This window comes from Thermobia domestica, chromosome 18, assembly GCF_964235325.1.
Source record: "Thermobia domestica chromosome 18, izTheDome1.hap1.1, whole genome shotgun sequence".
Classification (NCBI taxonomy): Eukaryota; Metazoa; Arthropoda; class Insecta; order Zygentoma; family Lepismatidae; genus Thermobia; species Thermobia domestica.
The window spans coordinates 140,351,618-140,370,053 of NC_137471.1; the positions used below are offsets into that span (position 1 = coordinate 140,351,618).

Consider the following 18,436-nt stretch of genomic DNA (forward strand, 5'->3'; position numbering starts at 1 on the left):
GCTGATACATAGAACGGGAGAAGTGACGGGTATTATAAAGTGGGTCGCAAGAGATATACAGGAAAAAAAATGTTCTCTTCTCCTGGCTTCTGTTTTCTTCGCTACTTGACAAATGTTATATTGTTTTGTTTGGTGAATCCCTTTCCTTCAACCTTCAGAAAATCAACTATTGCTTTTGCAAAGCTCTGCTTTCTTTTAAGTCTCAAACGAAAAAATAATGACAAGAAAGTTTCGCAAAGTGTTGCTATTTTCACTGCTAGCTTCTCATTTTAGATAGTTATATTTACAACAAAGGGGGGGGGGGTACGTGCACCCCCCTAAATCCGGCCCTGTTGGCGATAATCAGGCGGTGACCGCAGCTCTGGACTGTTGGCGGTGGTGTGTTAGGGCAAACTCTATACATCAAGAACAGTAGAATTGCAGTGTGGAATGAACTGAGTAGATGATAGTAAGAGAACCTTTCTGATTTTCAAGGATATATGTTTGCTTAAGTCAGTTTTGTAGGTTCTTAAATACACTTTATAACGTTTACAGAATAAATTTTCACTAAAATTCCTCTCTCCTTTAATTCATTTACTTTTTTTTTCTTTTTTATCTGAGAGCCATAAGTTTTGGAAGTTCTTATTTGAGTTTTGGAAGTGCTTATTTGAGTTATAGTAATATGGATAATACAGTAAAACAGTTAAATTTGCAATGTTCACGTTTACACAGCTCCGTAATAACTAGGCTTAGGCATTCCTAAGACATCAACAAGGTCAGTGATGCTGCAACAGCATTAAATCAACAAAAGTACAGTGCTGTCAGATCTGGAGATTAAAAAATACTAAAACAAGAATTAAAGAATTATGAAACGTGTTAGTTTTACAAAACGTATTGTTCGTTGTGAATAGAATATTCAGCAGACAAAAGTTCTGTTGTACTAAATACAACTAATAATTTATGATTTCATGTATGGAAATAAGAAAGCAGCGCACTCTTAACAGTTATAGCCTCCACATAATTAAAAGTAGGTCAAAACTAGTATGTTGCCCAATTTGAAATTTTGATAGCGAGGACGCTTAAAAAATCATCCAATCTGCTACTTATAGCCTAATCTGGCAAACACTGGATGGGAAGCGACTATATTAAAGAAAAGTAACATATAACAGGTGTTCCTCTGCACATAAAGCCAGATACGAATTATACCAATGTTGTCATTACTTCTTGTGCACCCTTTGTATATAAATATATATAAAAGCAGAAGCATCACAATCCTACCAAATCGTGTAATTGTCCTGCATTTGTTTCAACATTTTGTAGTCCCTCAGTTTGACATCCAACATGTTTGTGTTCTGCTCCTAAATTTGTTTGTCGCATGAACTCCCTGTAGAGGCACAACAGTTCAGGTGGTTTAGGTATGTTCAGTCTCACATCATCCCAGTCTTCGAAATCCTGAAATATAAAAGAAATTGAAGAAATTAGCACCATCAGCAGCATCAATTGAATATACACGGCTGCCAACATATTTACGGATTACTTCTGGAGTGCGTCAACATATGGTAGCAGAAGGTTGCCAGCTATTGACTTTTAACCTGTGTTAGCATCGACAGTTGTTCTGATGGTGGTTCTGTGGACACGTGTGATTGGTAGTCTGCATCATGGACAAAACTTGTAATAACAACCCAACGTGAAATTTTGCATTAAAATGGCCAAATTGGCAACAGAAACTGAACGTGTTGCGATAATTTTACGGCCATGAGGCAACGAGTTGTATGCAATATTTCAAGTAGCATATGCGCTTCAAAGTTGGAAGACGTTGAGCCATCTACACAACTTTCCACGAGAACCACACCCGAAAATATGAATCAAACTAAAGAACTGGAGCATAAAGATCGTCAAACAATAAATCAGATTGCAGACATAGATGCTGTTTCGCATGGGTCAGTGCTAACAATCCTAACATTGAAATTAAATATGTGAGCGACTGTTTGTTGCGAAGTTTGTCCCCGACTGTTGACCCCTAAGCGGAAGGAACATCGCGTCAAAGTGTCTCAAGATCTCCGTAAGCGTGCTCCAGACGATTCATCATTCATGTCCAGGATTATCGCCAGTGACGAGTCTTACATCTATGGCACACTTTGTGGTCCTTGCTGTTTTATATATATTTTAATACATATATATAAGATATACAAATACTTTTGTGTGTTATTTCTTACGACAATTATTTAGGGTATACCAGATGTGATTGAGTTTTATTTCATTAATCTTATAATCAGTGCCTTACTTTTATGATCAGTGACTAAATGTTCTTTCCATCGGGATCCTGTACTTGATCAAATCACACAAGAAACAATGCAGTCAAGAAAAAATGATGCAGCAGCATTTCAAGCTAGGCGTTTTTTCATCCTCGCTGTGTGAACAAGTTCTCATTTGTTTTCATGTTATTCTTGAGCTCAGGAATTCGGCATTCAGTTGCTGAAAAAACGCCCCAAGGCCCATATATATATATAAACAGAGAGAAGGAGAGAGAAAGATAAACAGTATTATCTGTAGAGAAGAATTTGGCCAATTTTTACCCCTGTGTAGGAGCCTGAGTTCACGGTTGCTCTCATACAGTAATTATACGCGCGGATGTCTGGCAGTGCTCACAGGCCTCGATGTGCTTCTTCGCATGGGTTAAAAGTGTCCTCAGTAATGATTTTCTGTTTTATTACTATTAATAATACGTAACAGCAATACAAATAACCAGCGGTTCGACAAGACTTATGGCCCCTTGACGTGTTCATTTAAGTGTGTAACGATCTGCTCCATAATTATGTTCAGTTGCTTATCAGAACTTCACGTGAAAGGAGGTTGCTAAAGATCTTTTTTTTTTTTTCTTCTATGAGAGTCATGAAAAATTAAAAAAGTTCATGAAAACAAGTAAATCGTATAAATATAAAATTCAAGCATTAAAGATTACATCTATATAAGATATAGATGAAAAATACTGTAGAAAGTCACACAAAGAACCCCACAAACAACACATTTTTGTTAATATTTTGCCAGTTTAGATGCTTTTTCGCACTTTTCAGCCAATTTTCTATGAGCCGCTCCATGAACCCACTATACTTATGTTTGTTTATAAGCTTAGAAACCATAGTTTACATGCACAATATTATATATATATATATATATATATATATATATATATATATATATATATATATATAATGGCTCATCGAGCGCCTTATATATCATCTCCTTTGTATGCATTACTTTGTAATTCGTTTTTTTGCACAGTTGAACGTAAATTTATCAAAATTTATATATCTATCTAGCTATATCTATATATCTCTTTATTATAGCTCCAATGAAAGTTTTATATCTTCCCGTAAAAGTGCGGGGAAACACCTGCCATCTCCCTTGCCGCTTGATGTTAGGAAGAAGAGAAAAGGAGGTAAAGTCAACTTAGGTTCAATTTCAATAACCTAAAACTGCATGGAACAATAATTGGGTGTAAGATACTACATTTCCGCGAAAGAGTTTGACCAGTCATGATTTTCTAGTAAAAACAAAATTTTCTATAATATAAATATATATAATAAAATATTTACAAACAATATTACAGAACAATAGTATAACAGAAATGATAGACAATTATCAGATAAACAAATGAAGATTGGACTAAATTACATTAATTATTTTCTAAAAGTTGTAATATTGAATTATAACAACACTATAATTCCTCCGAATGCGTCAAGTCACACTGCATTCCTTACTCCGAAAATGGAAACATCATGACAACGATTTAGTTATAACAAAGATTATGTAATGTTACTGTTAAAACCTCTGAGGTAAAAAAAGAAACAAAGAAAAAACCTCAAACTACTACATGTAACTTACATTATGTATTTAATCTATCCTCTTCTAGCTCTCGGTATAGAGGGGCTTAGATAGAGCTTTACATTCATTTCTATTTCTTGCTAGTATAACATTCCATGGAACCTCTGAGCTCTTCGTGGCTAAGCAATTTGCGTATGCGCCTTTGGCGTGGGAGACCCGGGTTCGATTCCCGGCGGGAGCTCATGTGGTTCCACATTAAGCTGTAGGTCCACGTCTTATGCGGCCTCGCTGCTGAAAGGGACGTTAAGCTGAAAATGAACTCAACTCAACTCCATGGAATCTTCCTATTCGTTACAATTTCTCATTAGTCATGTTTTCCTTGGTCTTCCTTTTGGTTTCTTCCTGTAAGTTTTGCTTCATGTATGTCTTTTACTATTCTCTCTTCTCCCAATTGTATCAAATGGCTATTCATCTAAACTATATTTTCATTATTTTATCCTCTAATGGAGTTATTTTGAGCATTTCTTTTATTTTGACATTCCTTTTCCTATCTCTTCTGGTTTTGCCTTCTGTTTTTCTCAGAAACATCCTCTCAGTTGCCTCTAGTTTCAAACTAACTAACTCTATGGCCTATGGAACCCGGAAGTTCAATGCCGCGTTCACAAAAGCTCTCCACTGACTTCTATTCTTAGCCAACTGGATCCAGTCTCCACTTTGTATTCCTATCTCTGCGAGATCCATCTTAACCCTGCTGCTCTGTTCCCATTTACTATACACATATACTGTTCGGGTCAATATGACCCATAATTAAATTGTATTGGAAAAGGGTCAGGTTTTTAAACAATGACTAGTTTATATAATAGTCTAGTGCTAGGAAAATATTTTAATTGTCTTTAAATATTTTACAATGCATTACATGTACACTCATGTCCAAAATGATTGTCGCATATCTATAACTGTTTTCTTGTAAGAATATAATTTGATAATAATTTTGCAAGGTATTTTTAATACTGATACCAAGTGTATAATCGGGAAATATATATTGTTGTAAATTAAATAGAAAAGGAATTATAAATACGAAAATTAGAATGAGTAAAACAAAATGTTGCTAAATGGACCAAAAAAAAATATATTTTTGTTTTATTGTTCTTATTTACTGCTCTTTTGACAAGAAATTTGCCACATACATGTCTTTGCCAATTATACACATACTAGCATTTTAAGAAATACCGGACGAATTCGTTATCAAATTATATTCCTACAACAACATATTTATAGACATGCGACAATAATTTTGGACATGAGTGTACATAATTTCCCCGGTGGGTGATTGGTTACAATCGTTGCCTTATAATCAAGAGGTATCGGCTTCGATTCCCGGTGGGGACACAAGTGGTTCGGATCCTATTTTGAATTGTAGGTCCCGTCGTTAAGATGTTTCATCATCCCATGGAAGGCAATAGCAAACCGTCATGGGTTCATCTTGCACAGGCACCTTCGGGTCAACACCTGCCTTCGCGCAGAAAATTTCATCATCATCATATGTACATTCTCTTGATGAAACCAAAATATAGGAAATTTTGAATTAGACACAAATATTGGACATTTGCTAGTGGTTTACTGTATTTTAACTTGGAATATTAGTTATGTTCACCTAAAACAAGATGGCTTATGGTAGTAAGAATTTTATTACCATGCAACTGTTCACATTCGTAGAACCCACACGTCACTGTATTGCTTTACTGTTTTTAGTCTTCACAAGATTGGTAATGAGTAAAGAAAATATAACACATTAGACACGCATAACACTTGTTCGTAAATTTGGTAAGCGGTACTATTGACAAGCTTCCATGAAACAATTTGGTAAGCGTTAGGCGCGATCACACCGCTCTTTATTTACGGCGCGGACAGTGATAAACACCATGAGATTTACAGATACGTTTCTTGCAAATAAAGCAAACCAAATTTGTCTTGATGTCGTTAGATGATGGACAGTATCTACACCTTGCACACTTGATAGGAATACCTGTTTCGGGTGTTATCATTATAGCTTTAGATTCACCACTTCCTTGTGCTATGGTTACAATCCTTCGAGACTCGTCACTTCTCGGCATATATTGTAAAGATTATATGTCAGGTAGAATGATAAATTTTCCAAGTTCTGCCAAATACAATCTTTTTTGAATAGTTTACCTTACTGCCAGCTTGGGTTGATATAAGCTCACAAAATAAATCCATTGTAAGCTGATATATCGATCATATTATACAAAAATATCATGAGCCATCTGTTGGTTTTCCGTTTACATGTGTATGTGTTCACAAGTTGATATAAAGTGTCTACAGCTCTTTTAGTTGAATTACAATCCAATTATATGTTGGGTTTCTTGTCAACTCGGTTGCTGATGTCTTCTGTGTGAAGAGTACTAATGAGCACAATGTTTCTAATTTTCTTAGGGATAAAATGTACAACGGTTTTATTGTTTGCAAAACAAAACGACGATGAATGCAGTTCTTCCTTTGACAAAATTTTCGAAAGTTCAGGTTTGTTTTTCCTTATTGTCCCAAGCATAGTTATTTTCTTTCCAAACAGATTCTGTCCTAAATTGAACGAGATGAAAAAAATACTCAAGTTACATTATGGCCAATTAGTTAGGAAACAAGATCGCTTACAACACACATAACTTGGTTCATCTCAGACTATGCACCGGGTTCTTTACATAGACCTCCTATATATACATGTTGTTTGAGTACGTAAGATGTTTTGCTATCATATACAGTTCAGATTTTTATACTGTATTTTGCCAGTTTATCTGGTATATACTGCTTGAAAGGTCAACGTCCTCTAAATTCTAATAATTGTTCATCAACACTGACGTTTCCATCAGGATAATATAGCTTAGGAAGAACTTCCATCCATCTTTTCCACACATCACGAAAGTAGATACACAAGTTCTGCGAGAAATGTAAGACAGCAGTTGAAAATTCACTTACACACCACAGAAAAACTTCTTCGGGTCATGTTGACCCGAACAGTACATTAGTAATATATAGGAAAATTTCGAAAACCGTTAATAATAAAAGTTTGAGATTTTCAGAAAATATAATTTGGATTGAATAAAACAAAGTCACAAACTTTATTCATACTACGAAAATTATCATAAATTTTATGAGAAATCAAAATCCATTTCGGGTCAAATAGACCCGAACAGAACAGCAGGGTTAATATTGTACTCCCATCTGCGCCTAAGTCTTCCTAATGGCCGTTTACCGGTTGGTCTTCCAGTTAAGACTTTGAAAGCGTTCCTACTTTCTTCCATCCTGGCTACATGACCTGCCCACTTAAGCCTCCTAGACTTGATGACCATAACAATGTTTAGTAAACCGTATAAAATATGTAGTTCCTCGTTATGAAGTTTCCACCATTCCCCATTCCCGTTTCTCTTGGGTCTGAATATTCGTTTCAGGATCTTGTTCTCAAATAGTTTCAATCTATGTTCTTCCTTCCGAGTAAGCGACCATGTTTCACAACCATACAGAACAACAGGCATAACTATCGTTTTATGTTTTAAGTTTCAAATTCATAGCTTGTAGCCTATTCTTTCCTCTTCAAAATGGTATATTATTTTTCTCTCTAGCTCAATATTTACGGGAGATATGATCAATTCAAGCTATAAGATTCTTCAAAAAACATCAAATTTGTCCATTTTCCACCACCCTGTGCTCTGAAACTATATGGGGTAGGGGCTACAATATGGTGCATGATCACCTCTCATAGGGGGCCTACATGTATACCAAGTTTCACCGAAATCTGACACCATGAGGTTTTGGGCTTGGTTGAATTCACATGAAATGACCCTATTATATGTGGAGCAAAATAATCCTGAACGGAAAGAAAATAAAATAAGCATACAGGAATAAAGTACTATCTGGCACTCTTAGGTTCAACTGACTATTTTCAAGGAGTGTCCAGGTTCTTTTAATCACACAGTGTATTTTAATATAAATAGAGAATGAAAACTATAAATAAGGACTTACTTGATCTTCATTTTCATCAGCAAAGGTAATGGAAGTAAGCTTATAGCCATGAAGAAGAAGATATTCATTAACAAGGAAATTTAAAGCCCGTTGCTCATGAGGTTTAATACTTTCATTTGTAACTGGTTTAAACGTTCCGGCATCAGGGGTAGTAGTTTCTGACTCTGAAAGAAAACAAAAATAGCACTTTCATAATAATAGTAATAATAATAATAATAATAATAATAATAATAATAATAATAATAATAATAATAATAATAATAATAATTTACTAACTCTATAGCAGATAATTTGAAGTACTCACCAACTCCCCGTATAAAAATTGTTGCGGAAGTACCGCAGGATTTTGAAACATGGATATTTCGATAGGACACATACTAGTTCTTAAGTAAAGTCTTGACTATAGTTTTGAAGCTATGGACATTTAAAGTTCAGTTCTTCATGTTTTCGGCAGCCTATAACTACAAAAAGAAGCATTTGTGCACCCAGGTTGGTCTATATTATTTGTATTATCTTGGTGTCAGGAATCATCTCCCAAATGTTGTTGTTGTTTTGAAACATCCTGTATTTATCTGAGTCTGTAATTTCTAAAATACGTGAGTTCTTTTTAGATTGGAGTTTAGCACATCTAGAAAGAAATGGAAGACGTTCTCTATGGTAGAAACTTTCTACAGTGTAGCTTAATTACTAGTAAGACCCATTCTTACTCAATTCCACGCAAAAGTGAATACAGACCATACACCTAATTTCTTACGTAATATAATGTATAATATTTAAAGCTAGAGTAAAAGCCAATTACAAATTTACAATCCACTATAGAAATAAATAATGTTACTGAGATTTTTCATCTCTTACTACTCGCAGTTAAATGATAAGACGGCAAGTACCTTTATTGTTGACAACTTCCTGAAATCTCCATAAATCCATTTTCTGAAATAAAAAACATTATCAATATAATTGTTATTCACCTGTAGCTACAGTGAGGTTAGCACGAAGAGCACTTATGGTTTCCCTCGCTTTCCGAAGTTCAAACTCCAGAACAGCCACTCTCTCGTCCACTCCTCGCTCGCCATCTTCCGAGTATCGCGTTAAGTCCAAAGAATCAAGGGTTGCTTGGCTCGATGATCTCTCTGGGAAAAAGTATAAATAAATAAATAAGCGAGTAACTCAGTCAATCAATCAACCTACATTTATATATAATAGCGCGTTCCACGAATAACACTAAGACCCTTCTCCTGAAGAAACCAAGGTAGATGGAAACATGAAACCTTTTGTAACCTTCAAGGGACATAAAAGACACCATTATGCTGATATGGAAAACCCCCATGAGATACGAGGGGTGACTATAAAATTTTAAATAGCAAAACCCAACGTGTCGTACCTCGTTTGAAAGGTAATCACATATAAAGACCAGTTTTGGAAACTGCATGTCGCTAGCGTGTCCCTATCCAACATGGCGGTCATTTGAAGTACATTCCACGCATAAAACTAACAAGTAAAGGATCCAAATGGATGAATCGAGTTGTGGCATGAGACATAGTGCGCCTGGTAGAGGATGTAAAAATATGTGTACGTGCAAAGTTATAGCGGCTAAGTGCCACGGAGGGGGAAGAGGTCAAAATTTGGGGGGTGAAGGGCTAAGCTATGTTATTGAAATACATTAAATATACTGTTGAATCGTGAAAGATAGACAAAGCAAAAGGTGATAGTTTCACATATTGGCGAAAGAAGAATTGGCAGAGCAAATTCCAAACCTCCGCCGTCATCTTAAAATCCGCCATTTTGAAATCTATAATATTTTTTGAAATAGAAAGATAGTCACGTAATATATCAAATAGGGCCAGCATGTTCTCAAAAAGTCAATTATGAACTTTAGTGATCGTTATATGTACTTATTTGGATGATTTAGGATCGTGTGTATAGTTATTTACGAAAATCTAGGAGACTGATACTCGTATGTTGAAAGTTTGGATTATTACGAAAACACATGTATTTGAACATATTCACAAGCCAAGAAGACTAACAATGAATTTTGATATCCAAGTTGTATATTATTTCATCATTATTATTATTACCATCAAAATTCGCTGTTAGTTTTCTTGGCCTGTAGATATGTTCAACTTACATGTGCTTTCGTAATAATCCAAACTTTCAACATACGAGTATCAGTTTCCTAGATTTTCGTAAATAACTACACACACGATTCTAAATCATCCAAATAAGTACATATAACGATCACTAAAGTTCATAATTGACTTTTTGAGAACATGCTGGCCCTAATTGATATATTGCATGACTATCTTTCTATTTCAAAAAATATCACAGCTTTCAACATGGCGGCGGAGGTTTGTGATTTGCTCTGCCCATTCTTCTTTTGCCAATATGTGAAACTATCACCGTTTGCTTTGTCTATCTTTCACTATTTTCAATATTCAACAGTATATTTAATGTACTTCAATAACATAGCATAGCCTTTCTCCCACCAACTTTGACCTCCTCCCCCTCCGTCTCTTATGGCGCTCAGCCGCTATAACTTTACACATATACATATTTGTACATCCTCTATCAGGCGCACTATGTTTCATCCCGCAACTCGATTCATCCATTTTGGACCGTTTACTTGTAAGGTCTGTCTCTTGAAGAAACCAAGGCAGATAGAAACATGAAATCTTTCGTATCCTTCAAGGAACATAAAAGACAACATTAAGCTGATATGGTGCTCTCAAGGGGGCTACGGGGGCTAATTTTAAAATAGCATAGCAACCCCCATCGTGTCGTACTTCGTTTGAAAGCTAATGACGTGTAGAGACCAGTTCTGGAATCTGTTTGTCGCTATCGTGTCTCTATCCATCATGGCGGCCATCCGTAAGTACGGTCGAAGTACTCGTAGTTACCCCTCGTAAACCCCTTAGGCCTTCCCTTATGGAGGATTTTCCTTATTATCATAATTTTGTCTTTTATGTCCCTTCAAGGTTACAAAAGATTTCATATTTCTATCTGCCTTGGTTTCTTCAGGAGACTAGTCTTAGTGTTATTCGTGGAACGCACTATATAAACGTGGACCACTTATCTTGATACGACCTTGTAACTTTTAAACTAACAGACTAAAAGTACTGAAATTTTGTGCTATACAAACATCGCAGGGAACGTTGCTTGATACACTGTGTGATACCATAAGGTTAACAGTGTTGCCACCCCAATGTAAGTTTCATTTTTTTAAATGGTATTATGTCAGGATATTACATACCATATAACAGATGAACATATTAAATAAAAACGTACAATATTATATTTCTTACTCAATACTGAAACTAAAGACGCTATAGTATCACAAACATGCTAATTTTCGTGGCCTCTATAACAGTAGCAACATACTCTAACTGGGATGGACGGATATGAACATGACGCTTCAGCAAAACTTATGCACGTAATTAGTAATTAATTACCCTAGACATTACTTATCTTACACAATGATTAATCTAATTACTTATTACGCGTCTTAATTACAATTTTATTAAATGCAGGTGTTCCTTTTGCAATTTATAAGGTAGGACATGTTAAGTGCACGGACTACGGGAACTCACTATTACGACGAACAATCATAATTTATTTTAAATTTTTAAAGAAGCACACGATATGGCAGATTCCTCCAGAATATAACATTACAACAGTTAGGGTATGAAAGTGAAATCAGATAAAAACACAAATATGGCCAATACAGTAGATTGACAAGTTTTGAAGGAAGCTTAAATATAGAACTATTCAAAGAATTGAGCGTGGAGCAAATATTAGAGATAATCAGAATACGTAGGCCTAGATTAAAGAGTGACAAGCAACAGACTTAGTACAAATGGGGAATCAACGCGTGTTCTTACAGAAACGTCCCACAGGAAGTAAAAATTCAATTACCTCAGTTTAATGAAGAACCTAAAGAAAACCCGTTCGATTTTATAGACGTACTAAGATATTATTCTAAGAGGAGAAATGAAATATTAACGAGTATAGTCCCCAATTTACTAGACAGACAGCCGAAATTGGTTCAATTTTAAGTCGAGCTCCTTCGTGGCTAAGTGGTTAGCGTATGCGCCTTTGGCGTGGGAGGCCCGGGTTCGATTCCCGGCGGGAGCTCATGTGGTTCGGATTCCACGTTAATCAGTAGGTCCACGTCTCATATAGCCTCGCTACTCAATAGCAATCGCAAACTGCACTGGAGGTCGCAAAGGACTCAATGATGCCAGATTTCTAAACTGAATGAACTGGTTTCTCTCTTTTTTGAAGGTTTGCATTCCAAATTGTAATATGGCAACAGCAGAAGTAAAAACTTATTTTTTAGTTCAGCCTAGACCCAACTTGCATTATGTTAGTATTCGAAAGTTTTCGATAAAGTGGTATGTTTATTTATTGCCCATAAAAGATCTGTAGGGAAAATGAGCTAACGAAGAATCTCATTTTTTAAAACTGATTCTATTTTCTTCAGGATGACATTAAAAAAAAAGAAAAACAAAGTATGGAAAGGGGAAAAATTTATGCACTTAAAAAATAGATATTTATTCTGAATTTCTGTAAGAGCCCAACCTTTGGCGCTATAGTTTACGACTTAAAGCAGGTGATTGGGTGATTTTCCTTTTTTCCCTTTATAGTTTTCCAATTTTGAAAACTATAATAAAATGAATCATATATTTCTAAATTTAAACATGAATTTTTTGAAGTTTATATAAAAAAAAGAGAAAAAAGAAAGACAGTATGTCTTACGTCTTCATCCACGATTGAGTAACAACACAAAAAGAAGTCAAAAGGTAAAACTTTTTTTTTATTGTTTTAAAAATTAAAGAAACGAAGAGAAGGAAGTGAAAATCTTAGCTTGAAATGCTTTTTCAAAAAATTTAATTCCTTATAGAACGCTTCAATATATTGTTTATGACCACCAATGTTTTTCAACAGTTGTCAGTTCGTAAGTTCGAGTTCTCTACTTTCCCTCGACATTTTGCTCGAAGAGATTGTAGTATGCTGGTGGTGTCTACGTATTTTCTCGCTGATTGGAAGTGTCTTTCGGCGGTACCAGATGATAAGCAACTGGTTCTTCTGGCCAGATAAGTCTAAGTAACAAATAGAAGAATCGTGTACCTGGAAGTGAAGCAAAGCAGAGGAATCAAAACATGAAAGTTTCAGGGGGCTGAAAGTGCTCGAAGGGGGCTCAACCCCTAGCTAGGATCTGGTTTCGATATGAACATTGGTTAAGAAATCCGGGCGATATGTATCTTTCTTAATTAATGCTAATTATTCAACACTTATCCCCATAAAGCATTTAATTTTCTTATTACTAAGTGCAAAAATTGACGTATATACATTACTTTCAAAAGTCAAGGATATAAAATTACTTAAAAAACGAGAAAAGTTTCGAAAGAGAGGATAGAGAATTATTTGAGAATCGAGATAAGACGAGACTTCTTCAACCTTAACAAGACGTCTCGTCTCGTGGACAACACTAGTCAAGACTGAGTTAAATCGTTTTTGCGCGTCCCAAAACCAGTGCTTTACTTTAACCAAAGGAGATCACATATCGGAATAATACTAAATAATTCTAAACAACTTTTATTTAATATCACCAGTTATTGGCTTCAATGATGAAACCATAGACCCAACTCACGTCACTAACTTTAGAATACGTTTTCATGCAAGATATTTGCACTCAATTGAATTACATTGATTTCAATACAAAAGTAAAGTATTTACAGATATCATTCTCAACAGCTAGTTTTCAATTTTATTTTAAGTTTTGGTACTGACAGATTTATCAACCGAGTGCTAATCAAATTTGCAATTTTGCTGACATTTGTTTCTAATTACCTGAGGATATTTCTTTTATAAAACTAAGATTATAATATTATATAAATTAACCCCATTTCCCCTCTTAGGAACGGATTAAAAAAAAAAAAAAATCCGAAAGTCTCGGTCTCTAATTTGTAATTAGAAGTGTATGTGCTGAATTTTACGCCTTCTTAAGCGAATCTTCACATTCGGCATTTTCTGAACAAATTATCGGAAATTTGAATATTAATACAAACCCTCTCTTTTTTCCTATAGGAGCGAAGTTTTCGAAATCGCTGAAACGTGTTTTCGGTTAATTTTAATCAAGTTCCATCTTCTTAAATTCGAGGATTTATGCCATATTCTATTCTTAGTACAAAAAAAAAAAAAAAAAAGTTTGAACTCTCTTTCACTCTCTTATAGTACATATATTTTTTTTTAAATCTTTTATTAGCCCTAGCTCTTTGACAAAGGAATATTCTGTACAAATTCATGTTTCTATCTATAATAGTTTTTAAGGTATTGATGAGTAAGTCATTTTAGATATAATTTTTTTTTTATTTTTTTAAATATAATAGTATATATATTTTTTTAAAAACTCATAAATAATTCGTTTTCAGTTTTGGTATTTTCGCCTTATTTGAATCATGTTGTTGGCACTCGATCATTTAACATTTTTCTTGGATCACCAAGTCAATACATTTTACTAGGGTTTTCTCGATGGCTTTCTCTAGAAGAAAGAACATGTGTTGTCCAGACATTTTCAAGAAAAAATGTGACAACCGTGTCCCTCAGCACGTGCAGAAAACACTTTTGTGGTCACTTGTGGTCATGCTTGCGGAAGTGGTTGTTTCTTACGAAGGGTATGGGTAATGGTCGCTTATCGGTGGTCGCGACTGTTACGTGAGTGGACAACATGGAAGGTTATCAGCAAGGACACCGCTTGACAACGTGGTTTCTGTGTAAAGAGGATGTACAGACTGCGGAAATACACAGGCGATTTTGGTGCCAGTATGTAGAGAGTGTGCATTGTCACGCAAAACCGTATACAACTTGAGTCGACGACTGGAAAAGTGGTTGCACATCAACGGAGAAGAGAACCAGTTCTGGAAGGAAAGTGACTGTGAACATTTTAAGAGTCCAGCGGCTTTTTCAGGACAACAGATGCATCAAGTTCATGGAACTAGAGGCGGCCACAGAACTTACCAGAATCACTCAGCACCGTATAGTGCACGAACACCTTAAAATTAGTAAGTGTCTGACAGGTGGGAAAAATAACAACAAATAAATAATAATATAACATTAAAAACAGGTTAATGTAGATCTAATTCGATGTTGTCATCTACGGAAGATTAGCCGAAAGTTATTCTTAGTTTGGTGCTATCCAAATTTACATAAACACAGCCTAGATTTGTCAAAATTACGGAGAAAATTATTATTTCATTTAAGAAATTATATCGGGAGCGTCCTTACACATGTATAATGAGGTAGAAATACGAAATGTAAAATGTGCTACCTACATAATACGTATTGCTCAATACGCAAGCAAATATGTGAAGTGCTGCATGAAGGTAAAGTACAAAGTAATCATACGTAATTGCAAAAGTGTTATAAACTTGGGGTTAAGTTTAGAGTCACCCCCCCCCCCCCCCCCCGCTTTTTATAAAAATCAGGAAAATTTACAGAAGAAATGAGGTAAGAAATGATAATTTGAAGTTTTTAGTTGATGTTTAGGAATGTAAGTTCGGCAGGAGAGTTATGTTTAATACGAGAAAAGATATGTGGAAGTTAGTACTATTTGCCGGATGCGGAAGCATTCGCGGAAGGTTTCAGCAGCATGGTAGTTGTAAAATATGGCGAACAGTGTAACGGATGCACAAAAATAATGAAGAAAGCCTTTTAAATTTTTGTGAAGCCCACGGAGTATTGAAGTTAAATGAAATGTAACAATTTTTAATACTTTAAGCACTGTTTTTTGTATGTTGCAAAGTCCAAGGGCACTTTCAGGCTGGAGGGGCAACTCTAAACTTAAGCCTAAACTTGTGTCACACGTGACATGCATTTTTATGCCATATGAAGTATTTTTCCACTATCCTAGTTTCTGCATACCCACCGTCGCTGACGCGTCTGATTACTAGAGACACTCGCACGTCTCCCCTCTGCCGCGCTTATGCCCTGACTTCATTAGATAGCATTTGTGCTTTACAGTGGCTACCTAGCACATATTGGTTCGTGTTTTATCCACTGTCATTTTTATGGCATGTGACTACTGTCTATTTAAATCCATAAAGGGTAAGCAATCCTGAAATAAATTTACACAAGGTAATAAGAGTGAAATTCCTTATGAAAGAAGTGAATATATCATGAATGTGAGTATGTATCATGAATGTGAGTGCTAAAACGGGGCTGCACGTCTCGTTTTACCCATAACCCTGAATTTTAATGACGATCAAAAAGTAAATAAGTTTTAAAAAATACTAACGAATTGTAGCTAATTCGGGTTTTGATGCTGCTTGTCGCTCAAAATTTCCTGGATTTGAGAAATATTCTTTCAGTTTCGGTAATTCGCGTCCTGCTTCCACAAGTTCCGTATGTAGCTCAAGAGCAGTCAGTAGAAAGTTCTCTCTCAAGAGCTTTGATGCGATGTCTTCGTACGTGATTTCATTCCTATATCCAGATTCACACCCAGTACGACGGTCTCTCAAACTCTCACTTTCCATTTGTAATTCCTCATTAAATGGATTACTCATGGTTCCACAATATGAACGTTTTCTTTTCACGTCTTCATATTTCATAACGTTATAGAAATATCTATTGCCATCAATGCTAATATATTTACATATAATAATGATTACACTACACTCTATTCACATCACTAAATAACACACTGACATTAACACACTGTTACGCAATCCGTGGTGTTTTTGTTCAATTGTTTTGGTAAATCATTTTTTGTGAGCACAATAGTGCCAGATATCTACTAAACAGTTGAATTACGCAGAAGCGTACAAAATATTCCGAGTGAAATACAGTAAAACCAGTCAACTTGGCCACCTACAATGGCGGAGCCAAGGGAGGGCCTAGGGGGCAGGCCCCATTATTCAAATTTCTTGCCCCCCTAGTGCCCCCCACACAGACTGGTACCGCTATAGGTCGACAAACGGTGAGTTGATAGTGGTCACAAGTAAAACTACTATCGAAATATCTCTCGACAACAGAGTTATCACCTGCAGAATGCCGTATTTTGCAATAGTCTGCGTTCCGAATACTAAAAAGCTCCACGCTAGTTTTTGTTGGTAGTACAGCAAGATCTAATTCATCGAAATCTGTAAGGTGTATGCATTGACCTCACTATCTGAACGTCTCTTTTAACTTCTGTCACTTATCTGGTTATCTTCTTTGTTTTGGACAAAGAACCAGAAAAAAAAAGCAAAATCAGTCGGCACTCTCATTCACTTCGATGTTAAAAGTCATACTAAAATAAGATATGCTTACTTACAAATAGCAAGCACTGAAGTAAAATATTACACTTGGTTGCGGCAGTAACGTTATTTTATATAAAAGTGGTAGTTATTACCGTGACCAGGTTATATCATCAAGTTATCAGAAGTTCGTGGGACTGGTCCACAGATATCCCATCCAGTTAGTTCAGTCAGTGAATACCCACTTTTATCACAGATTTTTGTTCTTCGTCGAAATGTGCATTTCTGAGAAAAATTAAGCATTAAGTATTTCTGAGAAATTTACGTTGTAGGAATCATGCAGAATAGTAAATCAATGGTGACATGAATTTTCAATAGGATATACTAATTAATACCCCTCCTTCAAATATAATCTCAAAACTAACAATATTAATTTAGCATCGACTACAGGATAGTAGCGTTAGGTTACTTCAACTACATTTACTTTAAGGCTTTGAAACATCCGAGGCTCAGGGGATAAAAATGAGGGAAATAAGTCAATAGGACCATAAAAATTTCCCTAGTGACACCGAGGAAGAATCTTGGTAAACTAATCAGTCGAAATATTTACCCACGAGGAATCAATCACACCATCTTCCGAATCTTAAGCTGGTGTTCTACTGCCGAGCTTTGCCCATTCGGTGTGGGTATGAAGTGCTTTGTGTATTTTAATTCACGTCAAATTCTAAAATAAAAAAATAAAGAAACTAGTGAAGGTACACAAACGAAAGAAAGAAAAAGACTACATATACTTCTTTTGCTGTAAGGAGTTCCCATTGAAATGTTTGTTCTGATATTCTTTGATATTAGGGGAAGAAAACATTTCCTCCTTTTGCTTCAAAGAGTGTTCACTTCATCATTTTAAGGAAATAAAGGCAATTTCATTACACAGTTTTAGAGCTCAACGGTAAAAGCAACCAGTCTTGGAAAGTAACGCAACGCAAGTAACGCGTTACTTTTTAAGTAACTTTTCCTAGTAACGCGTTACATTTTTTGCAAAGTAACTGTAACGGTAACGCGTTACAAATTTTTAAGTAACGTACCTAGTTTGCGTTACTATTTTCGCGTTACATTTCGGATGAGTAACTACAATATAGGCTATGTATAGTTTTTTTTTTTTTTTCGGAAACAAATGTTTCTTTCCTGTAAGTGAATTTCTCAGAATGAAATAATCGAGTATGAACTATGTATGTCAGTGACCGACAGTCACCGACACACAGAGAAACAGATAAGTTCGTAGTGCCACTTGCTGTTTTTAAAAGATAACGACAGCCTTAGCGTAATCACATGTACTGATTGCAAGAACCTGGAAGATTTTGTCGTGGATT

General features: G+C 35.5%; 1 protein-coding gene across 1 annotated transcript in view; it reads right to left on the minus strand.

The window, feature by feature from the left end:
• LOC145675606 (RAB11-binding protein RELCH homolog) overlaps positions 1 to 16,574 on the minus strand; it is a 107,921-nt gene extending 91,347 nt beyond the window's left edge. Inside the window, exons 1-4 of the mRNA XM_081746142.1 lie at positions 16,130 to 16,574; positions 8,808 to 8,969; positions 7,840 to 8,003; positions 1,258 to 1,431 (exon numbers count right to left, since the gene is read on the minus strand). Of these exons, the coding sequence (XP_081602268.1) occupies positions 1,258 to 1,431; positions 7,840 to 8,003; positions 8,808 to 8,969; positions 16,130 to 16,442 (813 nt within the window). The 5' untranslated portion in view covers positions 16,443 to 16,574. The remainder of the gene's footprint in view (positions 1 to 1,257; positions 1,432 to 7,839; positions 8,004 to 8,807; positions 8,970 to 16,129) is intronic.
• Positions 16,575 to 18,436: the final 1,862 nt, after the last annotated feature.